Consider the following 12,427-nt stretch of genomic DNA (forward strand, 5'->3'; position numbering starts at 1 on the left):
GTGCTCCGGGGGGACGCCGCGGCCTCGGGGGGGAGCGGGAGCCAGTACCTTCGCGAGGAGAACGCGCACACCCGTCTGCCTGCCCGTCCCAGCGGGGGACACCCCAGGGGTGCCCGCGCAGGTCTCACCGGCTAGAGCTGGGGGACCCCGGCACCTGGCACCGGCTGCAGAGGAGGTTCCAGGGGGAGCGCTCACCCTCCAGGCCCCTCGGAGGGGGCAGGCGCTGTGCCGCCCCACCCAGAGGACGTGGAGGGGGCCGCCAGGCGCAGTGATGAAAAGATGGTGTTTCCTTCGCAGAGAAACGGCATTAAGTAGACGTCACTGTGAGTGCTGACACCGTAGGTCTTGTCTCGTGGCCTCATCTGTCAGAACTGCTCTCAGGCAGTTCCCTCTCTTCCCGAGCCTGGCCTCCACGAGGCCTCGGTGCCCAGCTGTCGGGTCAGTGAGCCGCTGCCTGCGTCTGGACACCGTGAATGACAGGCTGCCCGTGACTGGCAAGAGGCTGGGCCTTCCCTCGTCCTCGGTCTCCGCCGGTCACCCCAGCACAGCCATCGCTTCGTCCTAGAAAGCCACGCTGGCTCTCACACGCCATGGCACAAGCCCGCGAGGCACGCTGCAGCCAGCACGGGCACCTGGAACACTGGCCTTCAGAGCTGCTCAGGCCCCGGCAGCACGTCGGAGCGGAGGAGACCGCGAGCCCGGCGCACTTGCACTGCAGTGATGCAGGTGTTCACAGAACCGTCAGGTGGCGTGAGCCTGTCCAGCCGTCCCGCTGGTCTGTGGGGCTCGGCTTCGCTGCAGGTGCTCGCAGGTCCCAAATGAAGGAGAAACGTTCACAGGAAAATGTCACCGCTGTGAAGAGCCGACCCAGGGGAACCTTTCCCTCCGTGGGGACGTGGGGACGCCCCCCGTGCTCGGGGAGCGCCAGGAGCAGCCTGGGCTCGCGGTCACCTGCGCCTCCCTGTCCGCAGCCCCCCGGGGGCCTGTTCTCGGCCAGCGCAGACACCAGCTCAATCTCCGCACACGGGTTCTTCCTTCCTTCTGGAGTTCGGCAGCTCAACCTGCTGCCTGGGAGCTTGGGGGCTCGCAGGCAGAGTCCGGAGGACGCTGCGTGGCGGGGGCTGAGGTGGGACAGCGAGATGCGGAGCAGAGACCCTCGCCGTCCTGTCCTGCCTGCTCCCACCAGCCCGAAGCTCAGACCTGGTTCCGAACCAGACGGCGGCTGTCACCACGTGCTGATGCCCAGCACGGCCGGGGGTCGTTGCTCGGCTGGTTGAGCTTTCGCAGCGCGTTTCCTGGCCACCTCTGCCTGCAAGCCCCGGGTGCTGCTGCCGACACCTGTTCCCCAGGATTCCTGAGGTCAGACCTCAAAAGGTAACTGATGAAGACACGTGAATAAAATGCTCTTTTGACCTAATCAGGAGCACTGCACAATCCAAACGCTCACGTCTACGGGCAGACGAAACCCAACTCTGTGCACAGACCCTGCCCTTCTGGGAGGGCCGGAGATCCCCCAGGGGCAGCAGGGGCAGCGCAGGGCAAACCCGGCCTGACGAGGTGCATGCTCGGAGGAGGGACACGAAGCCCCAGTCACGGCACCCGGACAGCCGCCCGAGCCTGGGAGAGGCCCGCCCAGCAGATCCCCAGGGCACCTGTCACGCTGCCCTCGATGACACGCTCACAGACCACTCTGGAGACAGCGCCAGTCTACACGGCGGGGGTGTCTGATGAGCAGAATGAAAGGAGCTGATATACTCTGCTTTTAAAAACATGGAAGGATAGCGGCAAACGAGTGACTGGTGTGGTGTGAGACTCTGAACAGCTCGTGAGCACGGAAGGCCCACTGCAGCCAGGAGGAGCTCTGAGACCATCCAGTGCGAAGACGGCACGGGAGCTGCACTTCTCGCAGGTCCCAAATGAAGGCCTCTGTCCTGCCCTTCCAGGACTTTCTCCAAATGACCTCGTGCGTTCACTTAATCTAAAAACTGAGCAAGACGATTTCTACGTTTTCACGCCCGGAGCAACCACGTACCCGAGGCCGTGGCGCTCACCCAAGCAGTGAGCAGAGCGGAAGTGCGCTGGCAGGCGGCAGGGTGCCGACAGCTGCCATGAGGCCAGCAGGCCTTGCCCCCCAGCGCCCGGGCGTCTGCGCTGGCTCCCGCCTGGTGGGCTTTCTCATGCTCCCCGTCCTAACAGGATGAGGAGTTTTCATGGGGCCATCATAGAAACCCCAATTTCAGAGGTTTTCAAGAAGTGCTGTGGAGTGGCTGGTGGCGGTTAAAAAGTTGTTACTCAGACCACTAAGGAAGCAGAGCTGTCGGTCCGGGCCCGGCGCAGGCGCCCCCAGTGCCGCACGGCCTCAGACCTCAGGTGAACTGAAGGAGACTTAGGAGCACGTCACGATGGCCAGTTCTCATCTGGTTCCAGCGTCTGCTCTAACCTTCTCGACTTAACACAGGGTCTCCTGTCAACCGTACTCTCTGAGGGAAACTCTCTTCGTTATTTGTGCTCCCAGTCTGAAGCCACGGGCTGCAGGCCAGCATCTACCGAGTGTGAAAGGACCAGGCTTCCTGGTGACCAAGAAAGAAGCGAGCGTAGGAAGGAATGAGAGGGGCCTGGTTTTGTGCAAGATTTAATAAAAAACAAACAAAAATAGGAATGGCTGCTTTCAACATTTTCCAGGTTGTGAAAGGTTTACCACGAGTATCTGGGGTGTGGTTCTAAGCGGCATTAGTGGAACAAATACAAAATGCTGTTCTCTGAAGCCCAAAGGTGGTACATCCAAGGTTCTAGGCCACACTCCCCCCCGCAGGCTACCAGCTGTCAGCGCTGGGACCGCAGCACACGCCTCCTCGCCTCGTGGCCGGTTCTCTCCCAGGGACCCGCCCAGGCCCTGACCCCACCGCGCACTGGGCGAGACAGAGCTAGCTTATCACAGGCTGCTGGGCCTTAATACTGACGTGAGCGCGGGGGCGACGGGGGAGAGCCGCGTGCGCTCGGGCGCTCGGCCCCTCGGCTGGGCTGGTCATAGACAACCATGGGGAAAAGCTTCGATAAACACAACAGGGAGTGATGTGAGCAACCCACAGACCAGTCTCTCACGCATCCATACCGCAGTTACTGAGGACGATAACAACGATAACGGTAACAGAAATCGAAGGTGCAGGCGAGGGCGGCGGCCGCGGGCCAGGGAGGCTGCGTCTCAGCTGCAGGGGAGCAGCTAGTCGCGCTCCAGGTCCCTGGACTCAAAGAGCTTCAGGCAATCTTGCACCGTCAGGCCCTCCTTCAGACTCTGGTGGAGAAACAGACAGGCCGTTAGCCGGCGGCCCCGCTTGGCACGGGCGGCAATCCGGTGAGAGGCGCGGCTCGGGGCTCCCGGAGGGTTAGTGGGCGTGCTAGAAGGGCCACGACCCCCAAGGTGGTGGTGTTACTAGATGAGAAGGAAAAAGAAACAAGACCAATGCTGAGCTTAGGGCTCTCTCTCGACAAGCAGGGATCAGACCAGTGGAGCCAGGAGAGGAGACCCTGCCAAGAACATGAAGATGCCCGCTACGTCCGCGTCCACGTCTGGTCTCTCGCGGCCGCACGCTGGCAGCACCTGCTGCACCGATCACAAACCCTGTTGGACTCTCTCACTGCCCCGGGGATTTGGGAACGTGGCGGTGGGAACATGTCGGCTTGTTTACTGAGACTCTGAGAACGGAAGCCCATCCTTGTTCATGTGGGACCTCGGCGAAGGTGGGGGACAGAGGATTTCCTGCTTTACTCTGGGAGGCTCTTCACAGAAACTTAATTTCTGGATGAGAAAAGGAGCATCACCTCAGAGCACGACTGGGAACGAAGGTGCCTCGCTGCCATCGGATCTGCGTGGCAAGTCCAGGCTTCACCGAGGCGGCGGAACCGGGGCCGGCCCACAATCAGCAGGTGAGGCGGAGCCCAGCCTCCACCTCAGAGCAGACCCGCTTCCCCTGGGGCCCCAGCTTCACCCAGGACAGCTCTGCTTGCCTGTATTTTTTAATTTAGATGCCACTGGTCAGAGGAAGAGGACAAATCCACGTCCCATGCTGACATCCATTAACGCCCACGACTGCCTCACGTGCTCTCGGGACTCTCGTCCCAAGTGCGCCTGCTTCAGGTCAGGGCTGCCATCTACACGGCCGCCGTCTACACAGCAGCCAGTCTCATCCAAGGGCTGGGCCCCGTCACCTGCCACACTGCACTGCTCTAGCTGGGGACTTTGGCTTGGGTGGCAGCACACCGCCACTGCTGAGTCCTGAGGGACAGAGCTTTTCCCTCCATGCGCTGTCACACCCGCTTGGTGGTCACCCCTGCTCTGCAGCCGCTCACCACAGCTGGGAGGGCAGAGCCTGAGCAGACCCCGCGCTGCCCCGCACCCCCAGCCTCTCCGTGACTCCGCGCTCAAGACGGCCAGGCGGGGGCCTCCATCCCAGAAAAGCCCAGCTGCTCTTAGGCAACGAGCTTTCTGACGTGATGGGGGCTGAGCCTTTCTATCCTTCTGAGGGAGGCAGGTACGGAGACAACACACGTGAAAGATAGACATCTGTACACATCAGACCTTGTATCAGAAAGCACCAGTGACAGGTTGTTTTTGGGCAACTTAGTTCCCATCTTCCCGTGGGAGGTGCAACGGTTTCCAGATACCATCAGGAAAAAGGGCAACACAGAGCCGGGCAAGCGTCTGTTGATGGCACGTGACAGGCACAGCATCATGGCTGGTGTCCCTGAGGGTGAACCGTAAGGGCCCCAGCTTCCTCCTGGGGCCAGCAGGGCTGTCCCCACACACCGAGAGCACTGCTCTTACGTCGCAAACACAACTCTGGGAAACCCCGCGCCTGGGCTTCTCCCAACACTCATCTGGGTCCCGGCCTTGCAGAGAGCCGCAGGCAGACCCTCGTGGGTGTGCCTGACAGTTTCCTCCCTCATTCCTGGCCTCTGCTTTAGCGAGCTCCTGGCCAGCGTAGAAGCTGCCATCTACACGGCAGCACATGTGTGCCAGCACATCTCATGGCCAAAGGCCCTTATTGACTGACAGAGGTCTTTCCACTGATCTTCTGGCCCTTTGTCCAGAGCCCAAAGTACTGTGTGGCTTTTGGGATCTTAGTTCCCCGACCAAGGATCGAACCCAGGCCCCAGCAGTGAGAGCGCCAAGTAAGTCCTAACCACTGGACCACCAGGGGATTCCTGCAAAGCACTTTTCTTTATTTCCCTCCCCCGACACATGGTCCGCCTGACGAGGCGGGCTTGCTGGAGCAAGGCTTCCCTGGAAGGGCCCTAAGCAGAAGTGTTTGTCATATGTCATTTACAGGCAAAAGGCCCAAAGCACTCACGGTGAACTTGCAGCAGCTACAGTTCAGCCTCAAATAGAAGTAAAAATCATCAACAAGAAAACCGTAAACCAAGAACACGTTTCCCTTCTGCTAAACAGAACGTTTTTCATGTTTAAAGAAAAAAGCCCAAACTAAGTTTTGAACAGGCCTTAAACCATTTCTGGTGATAAGTGAGCCAGGACTGTAGGGAAATTAACATATTAAGTGCAAACTACTTGGATTTCCTTCCGTAAACTCTCCCTAAACCAAACCCCTCAGCCTGCAAGTGAGCCGGGCGCACCTGCCAGCATCCCCTGTTCTGAGCCCTTCCTGCTGCCCTCAACTTCCTTATCAGAGAATCAGCGAGATCAGGTCAGCAGAGCTGATGAACCCACTAGGGAATGAGTGACTGTGTGCCCCGGATGCCTGGGCCTCGTGGGAGTCGGGAGCGTCCAGGCAGGGTTGGGGTCAGACAGCCTGATGTTTCTGAGCCAGCGCTCAGCCCCTGCTTCCTGTCTTTGGAGGCACCCGAGGTCCTCGGGGCTGGGAAACGCTCAGCCCCAAGCGCTCGCAGTTATCTTGCTCTACTGAGTGGTTTCCGGAGCTGCATGTGCGAGGTATCAGCTCCCTGGCTTGCTGGGCTCGGGCCTCCTGGGCCTGTTAACAGGGTGGAGGGCAGGGGTACTTCAGCAGTGGGCGGCTCTGTGAACTCTGCTTCCCGACGGAGGGCAGCGGTACCCCCAAAGAACGTGAGCGCACAAACCATTCGACGTGCATGTGACGGGGCCAAGATGCTGGCCCCATGGGCAGCGCACCAAGCTGGGGGACTCCCCTCGGTTAGGAGGTTACAGTGCAGTTAACACCCCACAACAGGTTAAGGAACGTCACATGGCTCGTGTACGTGCCGGCTGGAGCAGGAGGAATGAAAGTAACCAGAAAACAAGGAGTTCGCTATGGAGGTGTGAGCAGTGCATGCAGGTAGCACCCTCTCAAGGGCGGCGGGCGGGCGGGTGGTGGTGAGAGTGGTTTACCTACACGACAAGGGACCGGGAAGCGGGTCGTTTCAGTTATCCCATGAGACCTGCTCAATTACGGACTGTCGGGGGAAAGAGCAGAAAACAAAAGACACACACACAATAAATCCTAAATGCAACATGCTGGTCACCCCCACCCTCCAACCCACCTTCCCACAGAGGGGCCACGCGGGGGCAGAGGGCACACGCTGGGGGGGAAGGGGCACGGGCAGCTTTGTCTCTCGAAGGCAGCCGGCGTCGGCATGAACTAGGGACATGCAAGGAGCAGTCCAGATGGGGCAGGACCAACCCAGCAGGGTGCCGGTCTGAGGGGATTCACCCGCGCCCTGCTTGCTGTGGGCCTGGCCCTCTGCTGTCGCTGGCAGGAGATGGTCCCACTGCTGGGCGAGGGACACACTCAGTGCGAAGCCCCTGGAACTGGCCCAGCAGGGTAAGCGCGTGGGGCCGGTGAGTTCTGGGACCCTGGGGACCCTCTGCTGCGGCCCTAGGTGGGCTCTACATACCCAGGGGCTGGACCCCAGACTCACCTTGGACCTGATGCTTCTGAGCTGTCGGCTGACACAGGATCTGTCTTTCTTCAAGAAGTCAGGGTTGCTTTTCGACTTCATTATATCTGAGAAGACAAGCAGACCCAGTGCCTGTTTTGTAAACCCCCTGGGAACAGACTTGGGTTTGAAGGCTTCCAAGGCTTATCATCATCACCCACACGTGAGACGTTTCCTTCAGCAACCCAAGAGAATCCCAAACAAAGAACTGTAAAACACGAGATTCTTGGAACAGCTCCGGGCGCTGGGAGACCTGGAGGAGGCACGCGAGGCCCCGGGCCAGGCTCCTTCCGTTGGCCGGCCGTAGCACCCGCCGCCCCTGGGCTGCTGGGCACACCTGCCGCCCTCCTCCTCCTCAGAGCCCCGGGCTGCTCTGGGTTTTAGCTTCCCACACTTACGGCGCTCTCCCTCACTTGCTGAGAGCTGTGCGGTGGCCGCACGGTTCAGCCCCCCACCGTGGAGGCAGGGCCAGCTCTGTGCCCCTGTGCATTCAGAAGGGTCACAGGCTGCACGTGCTCACTCCTAACCCTAAATCCGCTGGCCCCCAGACTCCTCCTCGGAAGCAGCCAGTGTCACCATCCCGTCCCCGGTCTGATGTGAGCTTCGCTGCACGTGGCCTTCCTGCCTTCGGGAAGACCTGTAACGTGCCCGCCCAGCAGCGATGCAGACTGGCGAGGAGGGATCCTTGCCGGCCGAGAGGAAGCGGGTGGTGAGCTAGGGCATCTCTTCAGCAGGCAGCGTCCCCCCATCCCCTCCCCCCAGGGCCTTTTGCGGGTTTTTGTGGTAAAACCCCAGGATCAAGAACCAGCGAGAGCTGCTCACAGAATGAGTGAATTATTCAGGAAAATGGGAATCACAGCCGGCTGTCACTGTGAACACACACACCAAGGTATGACTGTCCCTCAGGGCAACCAGTGCAGCGTCGGAGGAGAAGGGCTTCCCAACCAGGAGGGCCCGAGAGCCGGGCGCCTGCCACCCCCCAGCTGTTCCCTACCAGGAAGTGAGTCTGACACAGAAAAGGACTCCTCTGCTTGAATCAAGCGCCAGCAGCTCCACGACTAAATCACCGTGAGTTACTGAGTCAGAATCCAGAGCTGGAGGACTCACCGTATCCGGACACGGGGGTGTTTTCCGGTGACTTTTCACCCAGTGCTTCGGTCGCGGCTTTCAGCTGCTCCTTCAGCCTGCTGATGTCACAGTCGGCCTTCGCCCTCACGATGCTGAGCTCTGTGTAGATGTCCTTGTACTTGTCACTAGCGTACTTCTTGTCCTTGGGGACAGAAGGGCAGCGCAAAGAGCAGTTACAGCCAGGCTGGGTGGCCCGTCCTCCTGGGGCCAGAGCGCTTCGGGGGTGACTGGGGACGGGCCCGGCAGCAGAGAAGGCAGGTTGACCCCCACCTTCCAGAGGCAGAAACTGGACACAGAGTGAAACAGGCGTGGCAGGGCCCCGGGCTATAGCCAGGCTGGTGCCGCCTTGAGCCCCGAGGACCTCCGTGTGACTTCAGGCTGGAAAACCCCCGTGTCTTGGAGCCCCTAAGTGACTTGGCCTCCAGGAGCGCCCGCAGGAGACAATCGTGTGCTTGGGTCTTAGGTCCCTGCTCCAGCACATGGCGGGCACGGGGACGGCCCCTTGTTCCTGCCGCGCCCGCCTGCAGGCTGCCATTCTTCCCGTGGAAGTGAAATCTACTCCAGAGCTGCTACATGTGACTCTGGACACGCGTGGCCCCGCCCCACCCAGAGCCCGTCCCCCAGGTCCACTGGTGGGGACGTGCGTTACCCGCAGCGCCGTCTGTAGCTCATCCTTGAGGGAGCTGATCTCCTGTTTCAGGTACTGAATTTCTGATTCCTTGACCCGCAATAAGACCTAGAAAGAGAGAGAAATTAGAGACTCACGTTTAGGAGCAGAGCAACTGCCAGGGCCTCGAAAGCAAAGACTGAGCCACACGGAGGACTGCCCTCCACACGCCAGTGGGCAGGCAGCTCTCTCCCTGTCCTTGTCAGGAAGAAATGGCCGTGACCCCTCCTGACCCGAGAGCCTCGTCCTCAGCCTGGGAGCTCCTGGCACAGAGCCCAGGAAGGGGTCCTGCAGAGACCTCAGGTCAGCCTCTCCCATCATTTAGGAAGAGGTGCTTTCATAAAAGAACACCTTATACATAAAAAACAATCATTCTGACTTAAAATGAACTTTCCTGATCTTGAGTAATACAGCCTTAAGAATCTCAAGAAGCTGCAGTGTTCACATAGTTATTCAATGTTTCATTTTAGTTGGTCAGTGTTTGTGACGAGGTAGAACAGAAGGGCGGAGGGCAGGTGAGTGAGGATGGGTTAAAGGTCCCTGTGGCCTCGTGAGGGGTCCCACGCTGCCTGGCAGCTAACTCTTCTCTTTTGCGTCCTGGCATGACTCAGGTCTTTCCAGGTTCTCCCCCTCTTGCTGTCCACAAGCTAGAGGCCCACCCCCCGAGTCCCCAGGTGGGGCTTGTAAGGTGTGAGCTGGTAAAGAGGGACCTGGCTCTGAGCCGTACCTCTAACTCATAGGCGTCCTTGCCCTGCGTGAGAGGTGACCCAGCGGCCTCGCCACCGGCATCCCCGGTCAGCAGCGTCCGTAGCCGTGAGATTTCGGCAGCCAGGCGGTTGTTCAGCTCCTGGGGGACAGCAACACAACCAAACAGGGTGCTCTACAGAGCTGTGTGGCCACGAACCCAGGGCGCGGCCAGGGGAGCGTGCAGCACGGGAGGCCTGCAGCGGTGCCTGTGCACGGTGGCATCTCAGAGTCAGTGTGGACACCCTGGCCAAAGCCATTTACACGGCCTAATGCTTCTGTGGAACTGCAGCTGCAGAATCCATGCTCCTCAGCCCCGTTCTGTCACCGTGACTAGTGTTAATCAGTTCCAGGGTTTGTGCTCCTGAGTTTCGGCAGGACCAGGACCTCCTGCCACCCTCACCACTCACTTTCTGTACCTTCTTTCCAGCTAGCAGGTGGTCGTCTTAGGCCACCACAGTGACCAAGCAGAACCAGTCCTGCCGGAGTGTCCCCCCCATACGGGCAGCTGTGGGCCCACAGAGGCTTCGAGCCCGGGCCAGGCCAATGTGGCTGTCTCCTCAGCGCCGGGGGAGGACGAGTGGTCTTGTACCCACAGAGAAGCTTTTTTCAAACTAGACCTACCTTGAGCTGTTCCATTAGCCAGGATTTTAAATGTACCCCAGTTTTCTAAGGAGCAGGCACATTTTAAGGGAATAATCTGACAGAATCAAATGTGAGCAGCGTATGGTCTCGACTGGGAGGTGTTTAAACACGGTCCCAGCCGTGGGGACGGGAGACCTGGACCCGTGCCGCCCAGCAACAAGGGAGGAGGAGGCACATACATCTCGGAGCCTCCAGACCCCGAGCCCGGCAGCCGGCTGCGGAGCGGGAGGGCTCAGCGCCAGCAGCTGCAGGGGGCTCCTGCCCACGCCCCGGTGACGCCAGACGTCGGGAGACGCCTGCAGATTGGGGCCCCAGGGCGGCGCACCTGGTTGTGGGCGTTGAGCTCCTGGTTCTCGCGCTGGCACTGCCGCAGGGCCTGCCGCTCGGCCTCCAGCGCCTGGGCCAGGTGGGCGTTCTCCAGGCACTTCTGCGAGTACTGCTCAGAGAGGACCTCCAGCTCGCGCTGCACAGACTGCAGCTCCTCCCTGGGGAGAGGGCACTGCTCACTCCTCTGCCCTCGCCCCGGGGCCCAGGCCTCTAAGAAGCTCAGGGTCGCCTTTGTGAAGCCTGAAGGACGCCGAGACCCACACAGCGGAGCGACCGCGAGCAGAGCCCTGCACCTTGTGGTCTCGAGTGGTCCTGCAGCTCGGCGGCTCCGTCCCTGTCCTCTTACCAGCAGTCGAACAGCCCCCACTGGCGGAACTCCTCTCCCCGGGTCAAGAGAGGCCTCACCCACGCACCCCAAAACACACTGTGTCAGACAGAGGTCAGACCTGGGACCGTTTCTAGCACTAACTGTGCCAACTCGATCCACGTTCAGAAAACCAAAGCCTCGTGTCATCGTTCTCGGCCACGCTGGACTTGAGAAGGGCTGATGTGGAACCGACACCCCCTCCAGCTGAGGTGAGCTGCTCCCGGCCGCCTGCCCACCCACCTGCGCCCTGACTGCACTGCACGGGAGCCTGGGAGAGGGGAGACCCTGATTCTGTGCGCTGCGGAGCCCCGTGAAGGCTGGCTCTGCACGGCCCCCGCAGCAGCCAGTCGAGGGGCTCCCAGTGGCACGAGTCCCACTGAGGGCAAAACTGAAGAGTGGCCGTGCTGGTGAACGCTCCCCATTCCCTTGCCTCTGCAAAGAGAACTGGCGCACGCACTTCTTAAAAATGTAGGGGTTGTGGCCACTTCTGCCACAGAGCATCTGTGTCACGCGCTACACCGCGTGCCCTCCCCACGAACTCCCGAAGCAGCAGCAGCTGAGGGACAGAAGGAATCTGGGGTAGCCTCTGAGGTCGGCCCTGAAGATACGACAGTATTTATAAAATCTCCTCTGCCGCGTCTTATTCTTTACGTTTTAGTAACTGGTTTCCGTCTGACTCCGTAACAGGAGCCCACTTGGGCCATGAGAGCAGCGGCTCTGAGCAGCCTCAGCGCCCATGGGCCTTCACCCGCGCCACCCTGGGGACCCGAGTCTCTGTGGCTCTTACAGGGAAGGTGCCGCCCCGCCCCCTAAGGACCTCCCTCCGGCCCGGCCCCCAAGGGCCACCTCCGCTGACTCACAGGTACTGCCGCCGCAGGGCCTCGATGTCCGCGTTGACACTGCTGATCTGGGACCGCTGGCTCTTCTCCAGCTCCCGTTCCATCTCCTCACGGTGGGCATTCTTCATGGCTTCGATGGCTGTGGACAGGACGTGGCCGTCAGCACCCACGGGCTTGGGAGGTGAGACCAACAGGAAGGCGGGACGTCCCCCCACTGCTAATGCCAGCCCATGGGCAGCTGGGCCGGGAGGATTCCCGGGGAACTCCCCCACGAAAGGGATGCAGGTGTGTTTTTTCCTTGACGTTAACAGAAAACCAAACTGATTCAATAAATGTCAGTGTTAAATCCAAGTATGAGTTTGTAAGACAAGCAGGCTTTCAGGCTGGCCTGTTTCCTTAGTGCCAAAATCAAAAGCACCGCAGGATAGTTACATGAACGGAGGGGACACAGGCCAACGGCCCAGGGCTCAGTCTGGACGCTCTGGGCTCTGACGGACCAAGGGCCGCAGGCAGAGGCGTCCGCTGCCAGAGAAGTGCCAGCAGACAGGCTGATGAGACCAGGGCAGCCCCTCACGAGCACCAGGTGTGCCGGCGGCCACGGAAAGCAGGATTGCTGGCGCAGGGCTCTCGAGCTCTCAAAGGGCTCCTCAAACCAGCCTTTCCTCCAAGGGAATTGTCAAAGAACTCTCGTGGGTAACGAGGCTTCAATCTTAGCCGAAAGGCAGTGAGAAGGCCAGTCACTGCTCAGAGCTGTGCGTTCAGCTCAGGAACACCCCGCTGCCCGTCCCCGGGGTTAGCGGCTCC

The 12,427-nt window shown here is 60.3% G+C and overlaps 2 protein-coding genes across 11 annotated transcripts in view; one reads left to right on the forward strand and one right to left on the reverse strand.

Annotated features, from left to right (window-relative positions):
- The window catches only part of FLCN (folliculin), a 58,444-nt gene that overhangs the window by 44,443 nt on the left and 1,574 nt on the right, over positions 1 to 12,427 (forward strand). The window lies entirely within an intron of this gene.
- The window catches only part of MPRIP (myosin phosphatase Rho interacting protein), a 127,971-nt gene continuing 118,160 nt past the window's right edge, over positions 2,617 to 12,427 (reverse strand). For 6 of the 10 annotated variants that reach the window (XM_082442852.1, XM_082442847.1, XM_082442854.1 and 3 more), the window contains 7 exons: positions 11,645 to 11,762; positions 10,416 to 10,575; positions 9,429 to 9,548; positions 8,684 to 8,770; positions 8,014 to 8,176; positions 6,889 to 6,974; positions 2,617 to 3,292 (listed from right to left, as the gene is read on the reverse strand). In XM_082442852.1, the coding sequence (XP_082298978.1) occupies positions 3,221 to 3,292; positions 6,889 to 6,974; positions 8,014 to 8,176; positions 8,684 to 8,770; positions 9,429 to 9,548; positions 10,416 to 10,575; positions 11,645 to 11,762 (806 nt within the window). In that variant the 3' untranslated portion in view covers positions 2,617 to 3,220. Of the gene's footprint in view, positions 3,293 to 6,358; positions 6,424 to 6,888; positions 6,975 to 8,013; positions 8,177 to 8,683; positions 8,771 to 9,428; positions 9,549 to 10,415; positions 10,576 to 11,644; positions 11,763 to 12,427 lie in introns of all 10 variants that reach the window. The other 4 variants (XM_082442850.1, XM_082442848.1, XM_082442851.1 and 1 more) reach the window with 3 other exon arrangements.

This window comes from Balaenoptera physalus (assembly GCF_965194825.1).
Source record: "Balaenoptera physalus genome assembly, chromosome: 20".
Taxonomy (NCBI): Eukaryota; Metazoa; Chordata; class Mammalia; order Artiodactyla; family Balaenopteridae; genus Balaenoptera; species Balaenoptera physalus.